This window comes from Micromys minutus (genome assembly GCF_963924665.1).
Source record: "Micromys minutus genome assembly, chromosome: 16".
NCBI classification, from domain to species: domain Eukaryota; kingdom Metazoa; phylum Chordata; class Mammalia; order Rodentia; family Muridae; genus Micromys; species Micromys minutus.
Window position 1 is genome coordinate 17,547,556 of NC_137985.1, and position 23,579 is coordinate 17,571,134.

The 23,579-nt window shown below is 47.0% G+C and overlaps 1 protein-coding gene and 1 pseudogene across 4 annotated transcripts in view; one reads left to right on the forward strand and one right to left on the reverse strand.

The window, feature by feature from the left end:
* The first annotated feature begins 258 nt into the window (after positions 1–258).
* Positions 259–23,579, forward strand: part of CARM1 (coactivator associated arginine methyltransferase 1) — a 41,092-nt gene continuing 17,771 nt past the window's right edge. For all 3 annotated transcript variants that reach the window (XM_080929734.1, XM_080929735.1, XM_080929733.1), the window contains exon 1: positions 259–511. In XM_080929734.1, coding sequence (XP_080785860.1) covers positions 289–511 — 223 coding nt within the window. In that variant the 5' untranslated portion in view covers positions 259–288. The remainder of the gene's footprint in view (positions 512–23,579) is intronic.
* LOC308430828 (chromatin target of PRMT1 protein-like) lies at positions 16,815–17,401 on the reverse strand (annotated as a pseudogene). Its single transcript has 2 exons — positions 17,133–17,401; positions 16,815–17,007 (listed from the first exon to the last, which is right to left on the reverse strand). The product of its transcript is annotated as a chromatin target of PRMT1 protein-like (transcript).

Here is a 23,579-nt window from a genome sequence, read left to right on the forward strand (position 1 = left end):
ACAAAGCAGCGACCGTTCCCGCGGGGTGGGGCCGGCCCCACCCCCGTCGTGCTTGCGCTCGCCCGGCTCCCTCAGGCGCCAGGAGGGGGCGCTGCGCCACCGAGCCGGCCCGTGGCGGCGGCGGCGGCGGCGAGGCGTCGCGTGGCCGGCAGGCGGCGCGCTGCCAGGCTCGGCCTCGGCCTCGGCCTGCGCGGCGGCGGCGGCGGCGGCGGCGGCCTGGGCCCGGGTGCGGCGGCGGCGGCGGTGGCGGTGGCGGTGGTGGCAGCGGGGCCTGGAGCTGGACCTAAGATGGCAGCGGCGGCAGCGACGGCGGTGGGGCCGGGTGCGGGGAGCGCTGGGGTGGCGGGCCCGGGCGGCGCGGGGCCCTGCGCGACAGTGTCGGTGTTCCCCGGCGCTCGCCTTCTCACTATCGGCGACGCGAACGGCGAGATCCAGCGGCACGCGGAGCAGCAGGCGCTGCGCCTCGAGGTGCGCGCCGGACCAGACGCGGCGGGCATCGCCCTCTACAGCCGTGAGTGCTGGGGACACCCTGGGGACGGCGGCGCACGAGGCCGGCAGCGCGGGCGCCCTGGGAGGGGGAAGGCGGGGGTGGGGGACTCGGGCCGAGCTTGTACACGCGGCTCCCGCTGCCCGCGGGCGAGATGGCAGAGAGGGTGTGCGCGGGGACCTTGGAGTCCGAAGAGGGGCGCGGGAAACAAGAGTCGCGGGCCTGAGATTTGCAGCGGGTTGCGGGGGGAGGGCGCGTGGCAGGAAGTGGGGCCCCGAGGATTCTGGGGGGACTGGAGAGGGGACTGGAGAGAGGGAGTGATTGGGAAGACTCTTGAGCGGGTGTGGTTTGTGGGTCTCATCTCAGGGGACATCCTCTACACACACACGCACACGGACATTTGAAAAGTGGCTTTCAGTTGTTAACACCGGGAAGACTGGGTGCCGCCCTTGTGGAGGAGGACTTGGGATTCGGGATCCCCAACCCATACACCCACCGGGGTGGGTAAACTTTAGGACTCAGGACAGAACCCTTCCCGATAGATTCCCAAGCCCATCCCCCCCATGGAAACGTGGAAGAGAGGAAGGCCGGCTTGCTGAAGGCCGGCTTTAGAAGTCAAGAGGTAACAAGCCACCTCCCTCGCCACGCGCCTCCTGTCTTTTTTAAGAACGTGAGAAGCTGGTGACATTATCAGAAGCTGCTTCAAAAACTGACATTTCAGTGAGGAAAATAAGGGGAGAAATCACTAGTGGGTCTTGGAAGCGCAACCCTCCAGCTTTGTAGTTCTCCAGCTTTTATTCTTTCTCTTGTTACTCTTTCTTCTGCCGGATTCCTGAGACGGATTTGCTCTTCTGTTTCATTGGTCTTTGTCTCCCAGGGTTTCGTTCACTGATGCTCTTAAGGGGCCACCAAGGAAGACCGGATCGATTTTGACCTGTGGGAAATTTTCTCCCTCTTTGGTAATGGTGCTGGGAAGAGAAATGTGTGTAGCAGTCTGTTTAGACTGGTTCTCCTCTTCCCTTTGACTTGACTTTGAAACACAGGAGAAAGAAGTCCCGTTTGCCAGTGTGGTGCACCCTTGGAGGCTTGGGCAGAACCCGGTTTCTTTGACCACATGAGGAAAAGGGGAATTTTACAGAGTAGGAAAGAAGCTTTTTAGGATTCTGGACCGGTCACCTAAGCAAGCCAGTGTGTTTGGCTAGTCCAGGATACCAGGGCTTACCCTGAAAAGTGTTCTGGGAAGCTGCGTATAGTGAACAAGCCTGTGGTCCCAATACTTTGTAGGCTTGAGGCAGGAGGATTCCACGTTTGAGTACAGTTTGGGTGACATGTGGCAAATCCTGTCTGATCACCAAGCCAAAATTCTAGGTAGCTTGGGTTGTTTAAATGGACCTAATAAAAACACAGTTTCCTTATAGACTTTATTTACAGAATTGTAATTTCCCACACAGTGTCTAACACCGAAGCTGATTTTATTACAGAGGATACTCTACAGTTTGTGTTCTTGTTTTTGCTGTAAACCCCTAAGTGGGCTAGGGGCTTAGCCCCGGGGGAGGATGGGGGCTCTACTCCCAGCAGTGATCTAAAAATAAAGATTTTCATGGACTGGGTATCGATATAGCTCATTAGTTGTTGGAGACCTCAGGTTAGATCCCCAGTCCCTCCAGAACCTAAGACAGCCCTGAAGCACCACGTGTGGCTGTACGAGCCTGTATTGCTGCATTTGAGAGACTGAAGCTGGAGGTCAGTGCTTTGCTTTTGTTTTTGTGACAGGGTCTATAAGGTCCTGGCTGTTGTGGAGTTGGTTATTTAGACCAGACTGGCTTTATAGAGCTCCTCCTTCCTCTGCCTCTCAAAATCTGAGATTGAAGGTTTGTGCTACCATGCCTGGCTATAGGAGGACCTGAAGAGCAGCTCAGCTACACAGTTGAGGTCTTGTCCTCAGAAAAAGAGGACACAAGTGAGCTGAAAACAGAAGGGCAGGCGCTCAAACCAGATCTTGTTACTAAAGAGCCTCTGACTCTTCCCTCTCTATAAAGACAACATTGGAAGTTATACAGAACTACATGTCACACACATGGCATACATGTACACATGTATGTACTGTGTGTAAATGAAATAATGTTGAAGAGAAAGTCCATGTTTCTCAAAATCCTCAGTCCCAGATACATTTTTTGGGGGGCCAGAAAGAATTTTCTCTCTAGACCAGTGGTTCTCAACCTTAATGCTGTGATCCTTTAATACACTTATCTTGTAGTGATCTCCAACCATAAAATTATTAAATTGCTACTTCATAGCTGCAGTTTTGCTACTGTTACTAACTGTAATGTAAAATGTCTGATATGCAAGATTTCTGATATGCGACCCTCAAAGGGGTCTTGACCCATAGGTTTAGAACCACTGCTCTAGGCTAAAGTGACGTTGGAGTGAAGATTTTTCCCCACTTTTATTATGTTTATTAATTAATTTATTTGTGTAAGTGTGGGGGGGGTGCCTTATGTCACAGTTGAGCATGTGGATATTAGAGGACACCTTGCAGGATTTTGTTCCCTCTTTCCACCTTATGGGTCAACTCATCAAAGTTGGTGGCAAATGCTCTTTTTGAGCCATTTTTGAGACAGTCTTACACTGTTCAAGCTGGCCTTCAACTTGCTGTGTGGCCTAAAGTGGCTTTAAACATATGTCACTTCTGTTTCCTTCCTGCTGGGTAACAGACTTTTACCACCATGCCTGACTTTGGGGTGTGATTAAATTTGTGTTCTGAAGGCAGGCTAAACTGGTGTGTTGATTTTCAGGGTTCTCTGTAGCAAATGACCACAAATTTGGTGGCTTAGAGCTGTTAGGATATTGTCTCTCTTATTTCCTGACCACAACTCTGAATCAAGATGTCTCCAAGGCCACTTTTCCTCTGGGTGTGGAGGGAAGACTGTTTCCTCTCTTACAAGTTCCAGGTACTACTACTTGGCTTTCTGTAACCCAATTCCAGACAGCCCTCATTTCTGTGGTTCCTCATCTGTCTCTGCACTTGTTTTCTATTCTTGTTTTGCTTTGAGACGGTCTCATGTAGTCTTCTTGGGACCCTAGTGCTTTGGCCAAAGGACACCAACTGTTTCAGCCACCTGTGTTTCCATACCCCAGGATGTTCATGGGCTGTAAGGAGGGTTTGTTAGAATACCAGAAGGAATCTAGTGCCTCAGCTGTGTATCAATCTCTGTGGGTACTATAAGGGCCCTGGAACAAAGCTCAGGAGTCCTGACAGCTGGTGGTTATCAACTATAGACATGGCTGTGCCTATTTTCTTACTGTGTTTTTCTGGCTATAGCCCCAAGTCCCTCTGGTAGGCTATATGTACATGAGGAAGAGAAGAGAGTCTGGAGCAGGGAATTTGTAGCAAATGTTTATCAATAGTGCATTTCTAAAATTACATATTCTTTGATAATTTCACACATGAATACATTATATTCATATCCTTACTGAACAGAACATTTTTACAGATGTTATTTTTATTTTGTATTACTATTGTTACTGATATTTTGAAACAATGTTTTATGTTGCTCAAACTGGCAGCAAATTTGTAGTATAGCTGATGACCTTGAATTTTTAATCCTCGGGCTCCATCTCTCCAGGCCTGGGATTAGAGACAAGCAGCACCATGCTGGTTTATGCAGTGCTAAGGGTAGAATCCAGGGCTTTGTGTATGGTAGGCAGACTTTCTTCTACCCACTGAGCCTTATCCCCAACCATATCATCAGGGTAACATAAGGAAGAGCTGGTTTTCTAGGATGCCCCTTGACATTTGGTACCTCATGATATGAGGGAGATTCCTGGGCATCCATTTCTCTGCAGCTGTGCCTTTCGTTGGGAGATGTGGTAAGCAGCTGCAGAAGGCCCCATTCTGGTCCCTCTACAGAACACTTACCTTTCCAACTTTCTAGCCATTTAAACTAACTGACTATATATTATCCACGAGACTGACCACAGGCAGACAGCTATTGAAACCAGGCCACTCTCTCTGGCATGGGTTTTCCTTGGCCTTGAAGAAGTATTGGCATAGCCGCTACAGGAATAGGCTTCCACCCTTGGAAGGAAGCTGCTTCTCAGAAAAGCCCAGTCTGGGCTGGCTAGGAAAGCAAGGTTAACTTGCAGTTGCTCAGCCTGGCACCATCCCATCTAGAGATGCCCAGGGTATTTTTGTGTTTTGAACAACAAGAATGAATTTGGATGATGTCCTGCATGTTCCCAACTCCTTAGGAAGAGATAGATGCCTTGCACAGACACTGTCTGATCAGAAAGGGCTAATGTCATTTTGGTGAGGGACATCCAGGGTAGAAAGGCTTGGAGAAACCTCTTTGTTGGGCTGTCACGCAGTTGGTATAGTGTTTGTCTAACATTCATAAATAAGTCTTGCATAATTCCTGTCTCAACTAGGTATGCTGCTGTACACCTGGAGTTCAAGGCCTGCCTAGGCTGCATAGTGAGTTCAGAGTCAGACTTGTAGTACAGCTCCTGTGGAGTCACAGGACTAGGGGCCATTGTGGTTTCCCTCTGCATTTCCTGAGCATTTGTTATGAGCCCAGGCATTAGTCTACTTTATTGTCAAGATAGGGTAAAGTTTAAAAGAATAGATAAGATGGAGTTGCAAAGTTAGTAATGCCAGAAAGATCATCTTCTGTCACCTGCCTTATGTCGTCATTTATTTTGGAGTTACTTTATATTAGGCTCTGTGTGAGCTCCTGTTGCCCAGCTCAAGTGCTTGGACAGCATAAACCCGGGCATCTTGGCAAAAAGTAGCCCATGGCCTATTTTTATATAGTCAGGGCTAGAAGCGTTTATAGTTTGTAGGGGTTGGAAAAGAATAATCACTAGTCCACAGTCAGCAAAGACCATCTTATTCTATAAAACCTGTATTATTGTTGTAGTGGTGTATGCCTTTAATCTCAGTACTTAGGAGGAAGAGGCTCAGGTGGATTTCAGTTTGAGGCCAGACTGGACTGCACAGTGAGTTCCAGGACAGCCAGGGCTATGCAGAGAAATCCTGTTTTAAAAAACAAAAACAAAAAGCCCCACAAAAAACAAAAACAAACAAACAAACAAAAAAAAACCCCAACCAACCAGCCAAACAAACAAAACCCCAAACCAGCCATCAGTATTTACTTGTGGTTCTTTTTAGCTTCGAAAGGTTGTCAGCCCTGGGTGGAAGAATGAGCAGCCTGGGGCGGGCAAGGCTCCTTTCTTGCAGACTCAGAGCATTGAGTTCCATTTGTTTTTGAGAAGATTTCACATCAACATCTGACTTTGTGCTTCTGAGTTGTTGTAGGTGTCAGCCCCAGTCTATAGGCTTTGAGTCCACTGAGGTGTGATTTGATGCCTTCCTTCTCTACAACAGCCCCAACCTTGCCAAGTTGTTCTGATGTGGTACCTCCCAGAGAGTAGCTTTTTGAACTCAGATGTCCTTTTCCATGTGTGCATTCCTCATTAGGCCCAGCCCTTCCCTTCAGGCAGCAGAGTTTGAGCTCTCTGCCAATAGCTGTGGTCTCCAGGTTCCTGCCCTCCACCCCTTGTCCTCTTCACCTCTACCTGGGCCATGCCCAGACCCAAAGCCCTTCAACCAGTGGTTCTCAACCTACCTAATGCTACAACCCTTTAGTACTGTTCCTCATGTTGTGGCGACCCAAACCATAAAGGTATCTTGCTACTACTTCATAACTAATTTTGTTACTGTTATAAATCATAATGTAAATATCTGATATATAAATCCAAAGAGGTCATAACCCACAGGTTGAGAACTGCTGTCGTCATCTGTGATTTGGACATGGATGGTGTGGGTGGTGTATTTTGGTTTTCCTGTCACTGGACAGTTTGCTGTGACCTGACTTGTATGTTTAAGGAATTTTCCTTGAGCTGCCTGCCATGTGGAGCTCTTTAAAAAAAATCTATATATCCAATTCACATATCACTCATTTCTCTGCACAGATGCCTTTGAGCTTGTTTGAGTATGTCACAGGTAGCTAGGGGATAATATGTATCTCTTGCATCTGAGCCTTGTGCTTCCACATGGGTGTCTGGACAGGGGTGTTTTCCCCAGGATATGACTCCACCAGGGATCACCTTGATTTGGCAGATAGGGTAAGTTCAGGAGACCCTCTGACAACTACAGTTCCTGCCCAGGGCATGTTTCATATACTTGGGGGTCTGCTGGAAACCTGGGGATCAAGACTTAGGAAATGGGGTGAGTGGAAGGGCATGCCCAGCTGGGTGGAGAGTTGAGGTTGGGAGGAACTTGAGACAGTCAGCTCATGACTACCTGGCCTGTGCAGAGCCTCTCAAGATTGTGTGTGTTCATTGCAGTGCATGGGGATGGCTCGAGGCCTTGTACATACAGGTGTAGGCAAGCGCTGTATAGCTGAGCCACACTCCCAGCCTGTGGGCTTCCAAGACTGAAGCCAGTTTGCTGGGGTGTGAGGTCAGAAGTCAGTGGCTATGATCTCAGATCACCCTGTGAGCTTCACTTGCCCTCTACCTGTAGGGGTGGATGACAGCTGTGACTCTCAGGGCTGGTGTGGAGACAGGAATGCATTTAAGGATTTGGCCTGAGAGTCTGGCTCTATCACGTCGAATCCCTGTAGCTGGCCTTGCTACTCCTGTGAGCTCCTGGGCAGACCCTCCAGCAGACTTTGAGAAGAATTCATATATGAGTTAGGGTTCATACTTTAGGAAAGGGCTGAAACTTTGAAAGGCAAGAGGACCGTCAGCCCCAGAGCCTCCCAGAGAGTCCCAATGAACATGCATGGGCTTCTAGAGAGCAAGGTGATGGTGCTGTTTGTAGAGGTGCAGCCATATTGGTGTATAGTTCATATTTCATTAATTACCCCAAGGAGGACATGTACCTGAGAGTGAACTGCTGTTCCTAGCCTCTGCTTTCCACTAGCAAAAAAAAAGTGATCTGGGCATCTTGGGGGTCTGAAGACATCTGATGTAATATTCAGATCCCACTTAAGTTTTGTGTGTCCCCGCCTGGGGCTGGATCTTAGGGGTCAGGTGCCTATCTGGCATGTTGGAGGTTCTGGCTTCTGTTCCCAGCCCAGCAACAAACAAGCAAATTCAACATTCCCTCAGAGGTTGGAGATCAGTCAAGGATCGTTTTCTAAAACTGGAGGGAGGCTGGTCACTGGGCCTCTACTGGAGGAGCTTAACAGTTGCCTGGAGTTAGACCATAGCACAGTGGAACTCAGTGCTCACTGTCAGGTTTTTCCTGGTCATTATTCTCACCATTTCTTTGATTGCTGTGCAATGGGATTTTCTCCTTTTTCTTAGAGGATTGTTAGAGGGCAAGCTGACAAGGGTCAAGTGTAGAGTATGGTCCAGGCTTCTCTACAGACCTGCACTGGGAGTGAGTGAGCTACTAGGTTGAGCATGGCCAAAGGCAGCAGGAGGGCAGGAGTTTCTATTGTAAGAGTGACCTTTGTGCAGAGATGAGGTAGGACAGGGCTCAGATCACTGCCCTTTTGTCCTTGGACCACTAGGTCTTGCTGGAGAGGGCTAGCTGGCTGAAGATGGCCTATCAGGATGTATATCTGTATCCAGACTCATCATCGGGTAAAGTCAGGCAGAGAGGATGTGGACAGAGAGCCCATCCCTCCTGTCCCTGCTAGGTACAGGGACCAAGAAGCAATGGAGGAGGATGGCAGATAAAAGAAAAGGCTAATTTAACTAGAGCTGGGAGGTCAAAAGGGCGAAGGACTGGAAGGCTCTCTGGAATGGGTGGCACTGCTTCAGTTGTTTAGCTGGGGTCTTGTCTCTTGGGGTTCCTGTTACTCTCTGTCCTGACCAAGAAGCTACTGAGAGCTGAGTGGCAGAGTCATGACCTTGTGACCTTGGCAAAGTGAATGAGTTCTTAAGTCCTCCAGTAATGCAAGGGGCTCTAAGACCCTAGGCAATGCAGTTAGTCAATAGTGGTCATAAGCCCACTGTGTGGTCCCAAAGATGTAAGTATCTGTAGCAGCCAATTGTGGCATTTGCCAACTTTTAAGAACTGCTTGGGGAGGTGGGGTGGGGAGGAGCAGTGGCAGCTAAAAGGATGACTCAGCAGTTAAGAGCACTGACTGCTCTTCCAGCGGACCTGGGTTCAATTTCCAAGCACCCACATGGCAGCTCACAACTGTTTTACAGCTTCAGTTTCAGGGGATCTGGTGCCCTCTTCTGGCCTACAGGCACTGGGCACTCACCTGTTCACAGCCATACATGTAGACAAAATAACCATACACATAAAATAAAAATAATATTAAAAAACGAACATAATAAACTGCTCACACTGGTTTTCCGGGAGTACCTTGCACGCATGCTTTGTCTTCCTTGTCAAAGCCACTCATTACCATATCTTGGCAAGCTGCCCTATGAAAGCTATCTTTCTTCTGTACTATTTATTGGCTTTGCTTCAGCTGATTGTGCTCCCCTAGGTGGGGTTCTTTATCATTGTATGCCTGCACCTGCAGAATGGTTTGGGTTCTAGAAACTTGCTCATCAGCACAGATTGGATGAGACTGAGATGTTGCCCAGTTGCCTCTAGTGGGATTATGCTCTTGTTATGGAAATAATCTAAGACAGATATGGGTGGGCAGGAGAGGGTGGTCTTCCAGACCATGGAGGGACTGAAAGGGAAGACAGAAGGTCCTTCTGGGACTTTGAGGTTTCTGTCATGTGCCCTTGAGGGACACTTCCATACCCTCACCCTCAAGGCTGTGCCTGAGTCAGTGGGTAAAGATTTTACCCCTCCTTATTGATGCACCAAGGCCCTAGCTAATGTTAAGTATAGCCAGTGTGCCTGGCTGGCCATGCTTTACTGAAATTCATTGACTCTTCCTTTCTTTTCCTTTTCTTTTTGGCTTTTTAAGACAGTGTTTCTCTGTGTACCCCTAGCTGTCCTGAAACTTTCTGAAGATCAGGCTAACCTAGAACTCATCAACCTCCCTCTGCCTCCCAAGTACTGGGATTAAAGGTATGCACCACCACTGCCTGCCCCTCCCCCCTCTTGCTTACCCGAGCTCTCTCTGGACTACCTCGGGTGTTGGTCCCCACTTTCTGCCTTATTTGAGGCAGGCTCTTTTATTTGCAGCTATATGTACACCTGAGGCTAGCAGGCCTGTGAGCTGCTGAGAATTCTCTCGTAGCCACCTTCATCTCTGTTAGGACAGGGATTAGAGCTGGGAACACTTGTGTCCATCTTTACATGAGTTCTGAGACTTAAACCCAAGTCCTCACACTTGTGTAGATAGTGCTTTCCTCACTTAACCAATTCCCCTGCCTCACCGCACCGACTCTGGTGTGTCTGTGTTCACATATATGTACCCATGAGTACATGGCAGATTCCAGAGGAGGAAGAACATCCAAGAGACTCCCTCCATCCTTCACATTATTGTTTGAGACTGGGCCTGTTGTTTCACTTGAAGCTCATGGATTCTGTCTCGCAGCTAGTCAGCAAGCACCTGGAATTCACCCATCTCTGCTTGCCAGTGTTGGGGTTATAGGTCATGGTCGTGCCCAGCTCTTCCGTAGACACTAGGGATTTGAATTCAGGTTGTCCACAGATATTGGTAACCGCTGAGCCATTTCCTCAGTCCCCACTGATTGCCTTTCACTATCTGAGCATCCTTGATGGTTGGCCTGCCTCTCAAGGAGTCCCAGTAGACGCTGCTGTCCCTCCTTAGTTTTATACATGCAAAAGGTGAATGGCATCTGTGTTTGATTCCACAGCTTGCAGCTCTCATGTTGCTCTCCGCCCCTCTTCCTTCCACTCCTCAGGTTCTGATGATACAAATTACTTATACCTCTGGCTGGAGCAGGTCTCCCCTGAGATCCTCATCCTTGTTCCACATCAGTGACTGGCCAAGGCAGACAGTTTCAGAGTTCCTCAGACAAACAAAGTGCCTGTGTTGGCTGTACTGCTGTGTTCCACTGTCACTACAGTGGCCTCCCTCTAGCCTGCAAAACATTTGAAGCCATATCTTGGGAGGCAGCCTTTGAGCCTGGGTGGGATGTGGCCCTTCTGACTCAAACATCCTGTGCTCATGGAGTCCTCAAGGACCTAATGGGAAGCCTTTCTGGCTGCCTGGAAGCCCCAGGACAAGAAACAAGGGCTCTGGCCTATAGTTGATAGAAACTGCTTTCTATACCCAATTCCCACCTCTCTGAGGTGCACTGTGTAGCTCCTACCTCTGGCAGTTTAATCTCTCAGCAGCCTGTGGGCTATACATTGAGGTCCCTGAGGTCCTTTCTAGTGCTTTGCCACATGCTTCATCTCACACAGTCTTTCAGGCCTCTGCAAGTATCATGTCCACTACAGACTTCATGGGTGCTGTGATTTAATTCCTGCTTAGTGTTACAGGTGGCATTGGGCTCACCTTATGCTAACGCAGATAGTCAGCCTTGAGGGCTATATTGAATTTGCTGGAAAAACCTAGAGTAGAACCCCACCTAAGTTCCTCCAGGGACTTGATCCTGGCCCAGTAGTCAAGCCCCTGTTTAGGAATACCCCACCCCCAACCCCAAGTGAAGACTAGGTATGCACAAAGTCTTATACTCCATTTGCACATTCCTCTCAAAAGATTACCAGTGTTATGTGAAACTAACTGCTGTCAGCCCTTTGCCATAATGGCCTTTCAGGTAAGCTAGGTCTAGGAGTCACCATTTGATGGATAAACTGGGAACTATTTTGAGGGGATGAACACACACTTATGTTATCTTTACCATTGCTATGCCTAGAATTTTCTCTGGGGCCCTTTCTCTCCACTCATTGTCTCAGCCCACCATGCTGAGTTGGGTACTTTGTGTTACCATACCCTGCAGTTTGCTCACAGGCAGAGGATGACATCCTCATGACACACTCTAGACTGTGACTGGTTTGATTTTTTTTTTCTAGACAATTAAAGTTTTAAGTTTGCTCTGACTGACTCCAGAGCTAGTCTGGCCTTTGGAGGGTTCTGGGGTGCAGCCTGAAGTGGGCTGCTTGGGGTAACTTGACCTGCTGCAGCTCCACCCACTCAACCTTCACACCTACTGGGGACAGGAGTGGGTGCTGTTGGCTCTGGAGAGCCATGTGTGGAGGAGCAGAGCTGCCATATGTATCTCTCCAGTGCATCAGGGTCCAGAGTCAGGCCTTACAGCAGCCAGCTCTGTGTGCCTGGTTATCTTCTGTGTATAGGGTAGAAATTCTACCAACTCAGGAGGGTGTGTCACAAAAGGCCAGACCTATCTTCCCCGTGCACTGTGACCTTCCTTGGGTCAATCACTCAAGAACACAGGCACACCTATGTCCCATTTGTCTTGTCTACACTTGCTGCCTTGTACACTCATCTGGCCATCCCTCCAAATCATCCCTGGCCATGGCCAGGCTGGATTAGTGTTCACTGTCTGCATAGAGCTTGGTGGAAGGCCAGACTGAAAAGTATTCCCTTCCTGGGGCAGCCACGGTGCTTATTGGACTTGTGTTTCCACACTAACCTCCTCCTCCTACCCCTGTCCTGTGTGTGGGGGGGGGGGGGCAGAGTGTGACCTTTAGTGCTGTTCTTCAGGTGCCACCCACTATAAGTTTGTTAAAAAATATTAATCATTATGGTTTTTTAGAATTGTTTATTTTATGCATATAAATACACTGTCACTGTTTTCAGATACACCAGAAGAGGGCAACATATCCCATTACAGATGGTTGTGAACCACCATGTAGTTGCTGGGAATTGAACTCAGAATCTTTGCCCTAACCACTGAGCCATCTCTCCAACCCCAGAACATTATGTTTGTAAACTGTGGTGCTGTGGTTTGCATGTGGAGGTCAGAGAACAACTTTGTGGTCTCCCAAAATCTTTTTAACCTACAGAAATCTGCCTCCCTAGCATTGGGATTACAAATGTTTACAATCAATTTTTCTTTTCTTTTTTTAATAATTTATTTATTTTTTATTTTAGATGTGTGATGGCTTGTATATACTCAGCCCAGGGAGTGGCACTATAGAAGGTGTGGCCCTATTCGAGTAGGTGTGGCCATGTTGAAGTGGGTGTGGGCTTTAAAACCCTCATCCTAGTTGCCTAGAAGTTAGTCTTCCAGTAGCAGCCTTCAGAACAAGATGTAAAACTCTTAGCTCCACCTGGACTGTGCCTACCTAGATATCTTGATGATACTGGACAGAACCTCTGAACCTGTAAGACAGCCACAGTTAAACGTTGTCCTTTAAAGACTTGCCTTGGTCATGGTGTCTGTTCATAGCAGTAAAACCCTAAGACAACATGCATTGGTGTTTTTGTCTGTGTGTTGTGAGCTGCCATGCAGTTGCAAGGAATTGAATCCAGATCCTTTGGAAGAGTAGCCAGTGCTCTTAACTGCTGGGCCATCTCTTCAGGCCCTATTTTTGGTTTTCTAAAAAGAATTACTTTATATGCAGTAGTGTTTTGCCTGTATGTTTGTATACTACATGTGTGTAATGCCCATGGAAGCCACAAGAGGGTGTCAGATACCCAGTAACTGGAGTTAAAACCAGTTTTGAACTGCTATGTGAACTGAACTGAACTCTAATCCTCTGGAAGCATAGCTAGTGCTCTTAATGACTGAGCATCTCTCTAGGCCACTCTTGTTTGTTTTTCTAGACAGGGTTTCTCTGTGTAGCCCTAGCTGTCCTAGAACTTAGTCTGTAGACCAGGGTGGCCTTGATCTCAGAGATCTGTCTGCCTCTGTCTCCTGAGTACAGGGATTAGTGCTGAGATTAAAGTATTAGCCACTATCACCTGGCCCACTCTTGTTTTTTAATGTGGGTTCTGGATTTTGAACTCCAGTCTTTGCACTTTCCATGACAGTGTACTGACTTGACTCATCTCCCCAGCTCAGTTTTTTTCTATGTATCCCTGGCTGTTCTGGAACCCTCAACTCTCAATATGTAGACCAGGCTGGCCTCAAACTCAGAGATCCACCTTTTTCTACCTTGGTGTGCTAGGATTAAAGTCAAACTCACTTGTTTTAGTTGGCCATTAATTTGTTTGTTCATGTAGTAGGTATTAGCTTTTGTGGTGCTCTGGACTTCCCTAAACCATATCTGAGAATATCTTTGTGCATGTTTGCTATGCAGGATAAGGAAGGCAAAGGAAGTTCACTGGTCTAAGGGCCACTGAAGAGTCAATGCTTCACCTGGCAAAGACAGAAGAGTCCAGGGTGACCTCAGTCCTCAGATGCCCCAGGGCAGGCCGACTGTGTCACAGCTGCTTCCCAGCCTGAGACAACAAATTATCTGCCTTAGGTTACAACAGGAGGAAGATCTGGGTGAGGTCTTGGGCCAGCCTCTCCATGACAGTAGGTGATCTGCACTGATGACAGCCATCCTGACTGCTCTGTATTAAGCAGTGATGATGGTCACTTGCCTCCATCACACAGCAGAGGGGAGTGGCTTTCATCCCTTTGTACCTGCTTCACAGATAGACTCTGAACACTTACTTTCAACACTGCCCCTCTGTAGGCTGCTTGGCTTGTAGTGACAGTTTTGGAATTTTGGTTTCTTTAAAAAACACAGAAATATTGTAAGACTATGTTTGCATTTTAATCTCAGGTATGGGATATAGGACTGCTTCAGGTTGTCCACAGCAGCTGACCTTGTTTTGCCTCCTGCATGATTTTGCCAGCTGCAGATAGTTTTTGCAATTGTGTGACGTTTGGAATTCTGGGCACTTTTCAGAGGAGAGGTGTGTGTGTGTGTGTGTGTGTGTGTGTGTGTGTGTGTGTGTGTGCGTGTGAATGAATGCTAGGGCCTAGAGAGGCAAAGTGGATTGTTCTTTGGTTGTTGGTTGCTATTGGTCACAGATTGTTAAGTAGTCCCGGGCAAAGAAGAAACAAGAAATTAGATATCCTAAGGCAAAAATCAGACTTGCTCCAAGGAACTTGATGCCCCCATCAGCAGGATGTAGTCTAATGATAATGTTACCCCCTTTCCAACAGACAAGAAACAAGACAAGACTCGGGTGCAGCTGGACAGTGGTCCTATTAGATCAGAGTTCATTCTAGCCCTTTTCCAGCTAGGTGGCCCTAAAATGATCTAGCCATACAAGATTGAGGAGAAACCTTTAGTGGCCAGTGATTTGGAGCCAAAGTTACTGCAGGGGTTGGAGGTAGGAGGCTGTGATACAACTTACACCCCCATCCCTGTAATCAACCTGTCTCTTTCCCTTCTAGCACTCAGCCACTTACTCCTGCTTTTTTGTCTTCTCACTGGCTCTTAACATTTGAAACAGGCCAGTCCATTTGTTCACAACTGGATCCTGTCCCTCTGCTTGGTGCACTGGCTGAGGCTGGATGGCCTCAGAGTTTCATCTTGGTCTTGGGAAGAGGTTGGTGGGAGGGGTGTAGTCTATAACCCCAGGGGGTTTATTTTTCCCCAGTCCTCCTCTCAATGTGTAATGGGTCTTCTGGAAGAGTAAAAGTGAAGAGCCTTGTTGTATTTAGTAATGTTAGGTGATTAAGGAAAGACTTCATACTTGGTTCAGTGTATGCCTCCTAACAAGTACCCAAGATTGGCAGCTTTAGTTGCTCCTCCATTGATGGCAATAATAGCCTCCTGCTGGGAAGGGAGGGTATGAGGTGCTGTGACCCTTTGTCCCACCTTGACAAGTGCCTACTTTTTAGTGTCACCTGTTGTGTCCCCCAACCCCTTGTTCAAATAGAAAGTTCTACTTGCAGAGAGCTTTGTTCCAGGTCTTGCCCACTCCTGCTGGTCTTACCCTAGCTAGCTTTGACAGTCTAAGACATCACGGAATTTCTGCCAGCCGTATTGCTTTCTAGACAAGGGTTTAGGGACCAGTGACCCTCAAGCAATGAGATCCCCAGCCATCCTTAGGTATGGACAGAGCAGGCCATCATTTAGATCTGAGTCTTTGTGCTCCCATTGCTGCTGCTACTGGGGACAGCATGGAGATCAACATCTGACCTTTAAGTGGAGAAAATCCACGTGCCTAGGAGTGTTAATAAGCTTCACTGTATAGTGGGAACTTGTCCAGAAAATGCTAGGAAACCTCTGGGAAGAAACTGACAAAGCCACAGGGTGTTCCTGTCCAGGAAGCACAAGAACTTTGTCCATACTGGAAGCATAAAAGACTAGGGAAAGCCAGTGAGCCAGCGGCTGGACTAGATAGGGTTCAGTGAAGCAGAAGCAACAGAGGACCTTTTTTTTTAAAAAAAAAATTTTTCTTTTATGTTTATTTTTTTAAAGATTTATTATATATAAGTATACTGTAGCTGTCTTCAGACACACCAGAAGAGGGCATCAGAGCTTATTGCAGATGGTTGTAAGCCACCATGTAGTTGCAGGAATTTGAATGCAGGACCTTTGGAAAAGCAGTCAGTGCTCTTAACCGCTGAGCCATCTCTCCATCCCAGGACCTTTTTCTTTTTTTAACTATATAAGGGATATATATATTAACATACCACAAAAAATAGTTATATAGCATTTTAAGAACCCCCCAAAATAAACAGCAAGCCTGGTTTAAATTTGAGAGAACAATTTCTTATAATGAACCAGAAATACAAGATTCTACTGAAACTGAACCGCTGACAAAATATGGTTGAACTTAAACCTTCAGGAGGGTCGAATAAAGCCAGTGAAGTGGATTAGACCAAGACTGCTTCCTGACAAACACAGGTAACTACATTTCAGCCTGAGCAGCACATGAGCCTCCCCAGCAGTCAGTTTGTAACCAGTTTCCCACCCTTGTCTCTCCTGCCTCTTGTGCCACACCAATGGCCGCTTCTTCTATAGAAGTGCAGAAGCCTGCTGGGCATGACAGAAGCCAAAAGGAGAGCTTAAAAATCTTTTCTTGGGGTGGGAATTTCAACTTAGCTTGTCAGCCACCATCTATATGGTTTCAATGTAGGCAACACCAACTTTGACCAGATCAAAGAAAGTTGCTACCCTGTGTAACCCATTCTGTGGCTCAGTAGCAATACCAACATTTCCAGTTTACTACCTTCACTAACAACATAACAAACACACCTTTAGCTCCAGCTATTAACAAGAAGCTTTTTAAGAAAGATGTAGAACTCTATCCCAAAGACCACCCAATAGTGAGAACACTGGCTCCTTCTGGGATCATAAAAATCAACAGAGGAAATATTTTAAAATGTCAAGTATATGACAGGCAGAGGCTGGGAGATCAAAGGCCAACACATTTCTGTTCAAACAGATGTCTGGGTGACTAGATAAACAACAAAATAAACTCAGCCAAATTAAAGGTTGGTGTATAGATGTGGTGACTTTAAGAAGAGTCTAACAGGCAGGCAGGTAGGCAGGCTTCAGTCATGGGTTTCATGCCTGTGCCATGTAGGCATCCAATTCAGCATCCAGGTGTCCTTTAGTTTCGACATGTATGCATCCAGTTGGTGGTCCAGCTGCTCCCTGGTCAATACAGGGCCAGTGAGGGCACCTCTGTCGGCCACAACCTCGGCCTCTGCCTCCAAAGCCCCCTCTTCCTCAACCTATCATAACCCAGCCTCTACCACTGATTCAGCCACCACCTAGGCCCACTCTCCCAGGACCTCCATGACCTCGAATACCACCTCTTCTTAAGCCCATTTGGGGAGCTACGGCTTGTCCACCTTGGAGCAGGTTTAAACTTGGAGCAACATCCCACCCCTAAGCAGGGTTCTGGTGGCACGTCCCCCACGTAGTCCTCCTCAGGGCAAGCCTCTCTGGATTATGTGTAGGTCTCTTTCTCTAATTGCTTCCCTGGCCAGGGCACATATGGGTTGGCCTAACCTGGATGCTGCCTGGACAGAGGGTCTATTCTCCATCTGCTGGGCCAGTCTTGTGTTTCTGACACTGGTTAGCTATAGCTGCTGCTGCTGCATCAAAGCCCGAATATTCACTGGTATCAGCTCTTTGTTCTTCAGCATATTAGTGAAGCGCTCATTTAGAGATATCTTGGTGGTGTTTTTTAGCATAACTTTTCTTCGGCACTGACTGTGCTGCCATCTTCAAATCTGAGAATCGAAGGAGATGGGTGCCAGCACTTCTCCTGGGGTTTCCACCATGGCTGTGGTGGGCAAGTTGGAGGCCAGTCGAACCTGATCTGATCTGATTGTGGACCGCTTGGGTTAATTTGCTGGGTGGCTGGGTTAGATGCCCAACAGTAGGATGCGAGGCTCCCTTGTGGGTTGAGTATCTAGCCAACCAATCCTCCCGCTGGTCAAGTCAGCCCTTTCCTGCCTTTTGTCTGTGCCACCACAGCTAGCGCCGCCAACTCCGGCTTGGTGTCCAAAACAAAATCTTGTTGAAGTTTTTAGTGAGTTTTTTTGTTCATGGTACACTGTAGAGGTCAGAGCCCATGTTTGGGAGTTATGCAGAAGTGCTGGGATTACAGTTACAGGCCATCTATCCAGCTTTTCATCACATGAAAAGTTCTAGGGATGAAACTCAGGATGGTAGGCTTATGTAGCTAATGCTTTTACCCAATGAGTCATTTCCAGCCTGCTTTTTGTTTTGGGTCCCTCTGTAGTCTAGGGTGACTTATAACTTGTCATGTTTCCCACATTGGCTTCAAACTCAAAATGATCATTAGCTTCCCAAATGCTAGTGACTAAGATGAGCCTCTACACTTGGCATGTTTGTTTTGAGAAGGGTCTCACTATGCTATCCAGGTTGGTTTTGAACTCATGAGTTCAAGTGGTCCTCCAATCTGTGCCTCCTGAGTATGTACAGTGGGGATGATGTTAAGCAAAGGAAAACCCAGTGGCTGGGCTGAGTTTGAAAGGCATGACTAGGTAGTTACAGAGGCCTGGCATGTCCCCTGGGACTGTCTGTTCAGGAGCTCCTGGGTTGTGGGGTCCCCAGATCTTGCTGTCCCGGAGAGGCAGTAGGGCTACCGCATGTGTTAGAGAAGTTTTCTGGCAGGTAGGGAATAGTGTAGCTTGCATCCCTGACCCAGATCCCTTCCATGTTTCCTAGCTTGGAGGATCCTCCTAGTGATGCTCATGGCTATGGGAGCCTCTAGGTTCTAGAACTTTATATCTGCCTATGCATCATCTTGCCCCTCAGCCTGGCAGCCTTCTTTCTATAGCTGTGGGTCTCCACCACCTGACCAAACCTCTGTGCCCCAAATACTTATTACAGTATTACAATTAGTAACAGTAGCAAAATTACAGTTTTGAAGTAGCAATAAAAATAATATTATGATTGGGGTCACCACAGCATGAAGAGCTGTATTAAAGGGTTGCAGCATTAGAAGGTAGAGAACAATTGCTCTACAGGCTCCCTGAACTCATTGAGGGTTTTTTCCTAGTTTCCTATCCAAGCTAGATTTGGTGTATATCCTGGCTTGCATAGCTAGTGCCATGAGTCCCTCATGTTTGTGACGGGAAGTTGATGTCCTTATTACCTGTGTCTGGTGAGCAAATGAAGAAGTGAGTAGAAAGAGGGCATAACAGTACACCTGTAATCTAGACATGACAGTCCTGTGAAGTAAACCTGGCTCTCTGCCTGTTTTGTCAATAAAGTTGTATTGACACAGCCATGGTTATTTGTTTACTCACTGAACTACTTCAGGCTGAATGAGTCATTGTGACACAGATCACCTTACAGAAAATTTATTTTCTTTTTGTCTCTTTCTTTCTCTCTTTTCTTCTTTCTTCTTTTGTAAATAATAGTGCTGGTGATGAGACCCAGGGCTGAACACATGCTCAACAAGAGTTTTGCCACTGAGTTACACTCCTATCTGGTTCTTCTGTTGAGAATTGTGGTCACTCCAGGATTCTTTCAAGTCTTAGCAGATTGGTCAGGAGCATATCTTCACCAGAGTGGATTTCACTGTTGAATAAGATCCTTAACCTCTCTCTCCAAATTGGTGACACAATGGCTAAATGGGGGAGGCTGTCTCATGGCAGAAATTAGGGGATTATTATATGGATAGATGGGGAAATTTTTTGTAGGGAGCAACACAAACTGTCTTGAAGGTCTTCCTGTCATGGGGAATTTGTTTATGCCCCATTCGCCCTTTGTAGCTGTCCCTTGTTACCCTAGACTCTTGTTCCTTGGCCACAGAACTTGAAAAGATCAGACTCTGATGCCCAGACAGGTATCGTCAGCATTGTTCAAACCCTTGAGCTCAGGACCCAGTGTTTGTGTTCTATTGGAGACCCATTGGAGACCCCACCCAGAGAAGGAGTGTTACCATCCCATAACCTGAGTACCTCTTAGGGACTCTGGAGAAAGGTCTGAGAGTGACTGGTGTTAACTAGCATATCGAGAGAGAGAGAGAGAGAGAGAGAGAGAGATATGCTTGTGTTACTGTTGGTGTGTATGCAGAGTCATATATTTGGATGGAAACCAGAGAAGGACGTGGAGTGTCCTGCTCTGTCACCCTACATTATTTCCTTGATATTAAACCCGGCCAGCTGGGGTTATAGTCATACACGTGGCCATACCTGACTTTTTACATGGGTGCTGAGAATTCGAACTCAGGTTCTTATGCTGTTGCAGCAAGTGATCTTAACCATTGAACTGTCTCACTGTTCTTTCCTCCCTGTTATTTTTGTGTATGTGTTTTGGGTTTGTTTCTTTAAGACATGGTCTATGTAGCCTTAACTGGTCTGGACTTCATTATGTAGACCAGACTAGCCTCAAATTCACAGAGATCCATTTACTCTCATATTCTGAGTGCTGGGATTAAAAACATGCACTACCATTCTTAGCCTCCTCCTTTCCATTAAAAAAAAAAAAAGTGTTTTTTGAGATAGGCTCAATAGCCTGGAACTCATTTATGCAGCACAGGCTGACGTTGATCTCACCTCAGCCCTCCTGTCTTAAGCCTCCCAAAAGGTTGACTTAGAGAAGTGAGCCACCATCTGAGCCCTTTCTTGGGTTGTCCCATCCTGTATCTTTCTGCTCCACATTTAACAGCCTCTGGTATGCCAGCTCCTGAGGCAACCATGGAGAAGGCTGGGTTGGTTTGTGGCAGATCATACCCTGGAGCTTTTCTGAAACCTGGGGCTCCTGCTGTAGCTCCCTCACCAGTGGCTGCGTTGATATTGGCAGGGGACAGTTAGTTACCTCTTGAAGGGTCTACTCGCATTTTCCTGATCAGTAGCAGGCCTGGGGTTATGGGGACACTTTAATGTACTGCCTCATCCAGGCTTTAGGTGCTCCTTAGAGGATCCTTGCTCTGTAGTTCCATCTTTAAGGTATGGGATGTCTTCTCTATCTAGCCACAGGATTGCCCTGGGCCCATCTCTGAAAGGTAGTTGGGAAATGGGAAGGCTAGTATGTGCAGAGGCCCAGACCAGAACCTTGCATTTAGGTCTAGAGTGTTAGGTGTACCGTGGGGAGGAGGGATCCTGCACAAAGCTGGGGCTCTTCAAAAGGAATGTTTTGTTGTTTGCTTTTGTTTTGTTTTTTAGTTCTGGAAATGGAGCCCAGTATTTGCGTGTGCCAGGCAAATACTTCACAGCCAAGTTTGTACTCCAAGCCTCTTAAAGCAGAATTTTGAAAAGCAGGGGACTGTGGTGTAGGTAGTTTGTTAGTTTGCATGGGTGTGTCAGAAAGGTTCCTGGTGCTGCCTATACTTGGAGGAAAGGCCTGAGGGGCCAGATGTGATGCTCAGAAAATACAGACTTCATATGTGCCCCAGCCTTACCCCTGTTGCCACCCACCACAGGTGTTAGTACTACAGTTGCCTGCTTGGTGCCAGGTTGCAGAGGAGCACATAGGACATCTGGATCTTATCATCCAAACCTAGCCCAAAGATCACTTTTACCTCCTACTCCAGAAGGGGCATAGTCCCAGGCACCAAGTCTGGGTCCCTGTGTCTGGGGCAGTGGACAACCAACACACCCTCAGGTAGACCCTGCTCCTAGGAGGTGATACCCGCTTCCAGAGCCTGGCTCTTCCCTGGGTTAGACAGAATAACAGGGTAGCCATGGGCCCAGTAAGTACTGCAGGTCCCCATGCACTGTACTGTCAGATAGGGCTCAATTTTCTTTCTCTATTGAAGTGACAACCCCTTAAATTAGCATGAACCATTTGGTATTATGTAACTGTGACCTTTAGCTATCTCCAAAACCCTGTCATCACTCCAAAGGAAACCCCACACTAGGAAGCTTTTACTCCCTACTGCCTTCTCTGAGCCCTGGCAACTAACTGAAAGTCTATCCCAGCCACTTTGAGTGCACCCTTCTTGCTGTTTGATTGAATGCAGTATTTATTGCATAACCTTTGTGTTATGTCCCCTTCTTTTGACACAGTATTTCTGGTAGTGTTCTAGGTTGTAGCAAGTCTTGACTTTGTTTTTCTTAAATGATACCATTATCTGATTTTGTTTATCTGTTGATCATTTGATGGAATTTGAGTTGAGTTTAGTTTTGACTATTGGAAATAAATAGTCCTCTGCCTCTGTCTGTCTGTCTCCTATTTCCTTTTAACTTCTGATCTTTCTGCCTCCATCTGCCAAAAGGATTTTTACATCTGTGCACCACTCCTACCGTTTTATGTAGTTTGTGCTGCCCTGGGAATGGGGTCTAAGGCTTCCTGCATTCTAGGCAGGCACTCTGCTGACTGAGCCCCAGCACCAGCATGTTTCTTTCTTTCTTTGACTCTTGCTGTGCTGTCCAGGTTAGCTAAGATGTCACAAGCATCTTGGCCTCAGCCTCCTGACTGACTGGGCTGCTTATAACAGCCCTGTACTGACTGTTTGCATACAGTATTCGTTTGAAACCCTGCCTGCCGAGCTCTGTGGGGACACCCCTGGGCATGGAGTTGCTGTGTTCTCTTGGCCACATGTCTAGAAATGTTTGCTGGGTTCCATTCCTCCAATATATTCACTTGCTTTGTGCTCCTGTTGATTAATTTATGGACATTTTAGACACTATAAGCAGTGACATACCAGTTATTGGGGTTGTTTATTTTCATTGTGTTGTTGTGTTTTGTTTGTTTATTGCTGTGATAGACTCCAAGGCTTTGTGCTTGCCAATGTGTAGCTCAGGATGACCTGGAATTCAAAACTATCCTAATTTCAGGTGTTAAAAGTTCTAAGGGACAAGCATGTACCTGGGTCAGTTTGGGTTGTTTTGTTTTTAAGATGGAATCTTGTTATGTGGCTTAGGCTAGCCCCAAATTTATAGGTCCAAGTGGGCATGCTTCAGCCTCTTTATAAACTTACAATTTTTAAATTATAATTTTTTAAAAGATTAATTTATATGAGTACAGTGTTACTGTTTACAGACCAGAAGAGGGCATCAGATCACATTACAAATGCTTGTGAGCTACCATGTGGTTGCTGGAAATTGAACTCAGGATCTCTAGGAGAACAGTCAGTGCTCTTAACCACTGAGCCATCTCTTCAGCTTGCTTCTTTGTTTATTTATTTCCTTTCTTTCTTCTTCACCCTATTTTGGTTATTTTGGGTGCTTAGAAACATATTTTCAGCCATGTTTTACCAGCATTTTGTTTTGCTACTAGTCTGGTGAGCCATATGAGAGTAGTCATGCTGGGCCAGTGAACTCACTGACTGTTGTTCATGTGTGGGAATATAGCTTTTCTGGGGCTGTAGCTGTAGCTGAGTTGGTAGACACTCACCTAACGAGCCTTGGGCTCTATTCCATCACCACAGGAATTAGGCACCTGTGATCCCAGCAATAGGTGGGGTGAAAGGCCAGAGTTCAAGGTCATCCTCAGCTGCACAGTTACAGGTTAGCCTAGGCTACTGGAGACCCTGTTTAAAAAGGGGGGTGGGGCAGTATTCTTGGAAGTCCACAGAGCTGGTGTCTCATTTTACACCATCAATGCAGTGTAATGGATCTAGACCTGGGTCCACTGGGCACTTAATAGCTGTCTTTCCTGTTATCTCCTTCATTTTACAATAGTTGTCAGTGGTTCTCTCACTTAATATTGACATTCCTAAGGTCAATGTTCTCAGCATCTGTCTTAGTTCATACAGGGACAGGATGTCTCTGGGTGCCCAGACCTTCCCCTGGAAACGTGTTTTCTTCACCTTCTTATAGACACTGAGCTCCTGAGGACTCTGGCTGTGTCCCTGCAACACAGGGGTTCTTTAGCTCCCCTTTAATAAAGAGACATAGGCAG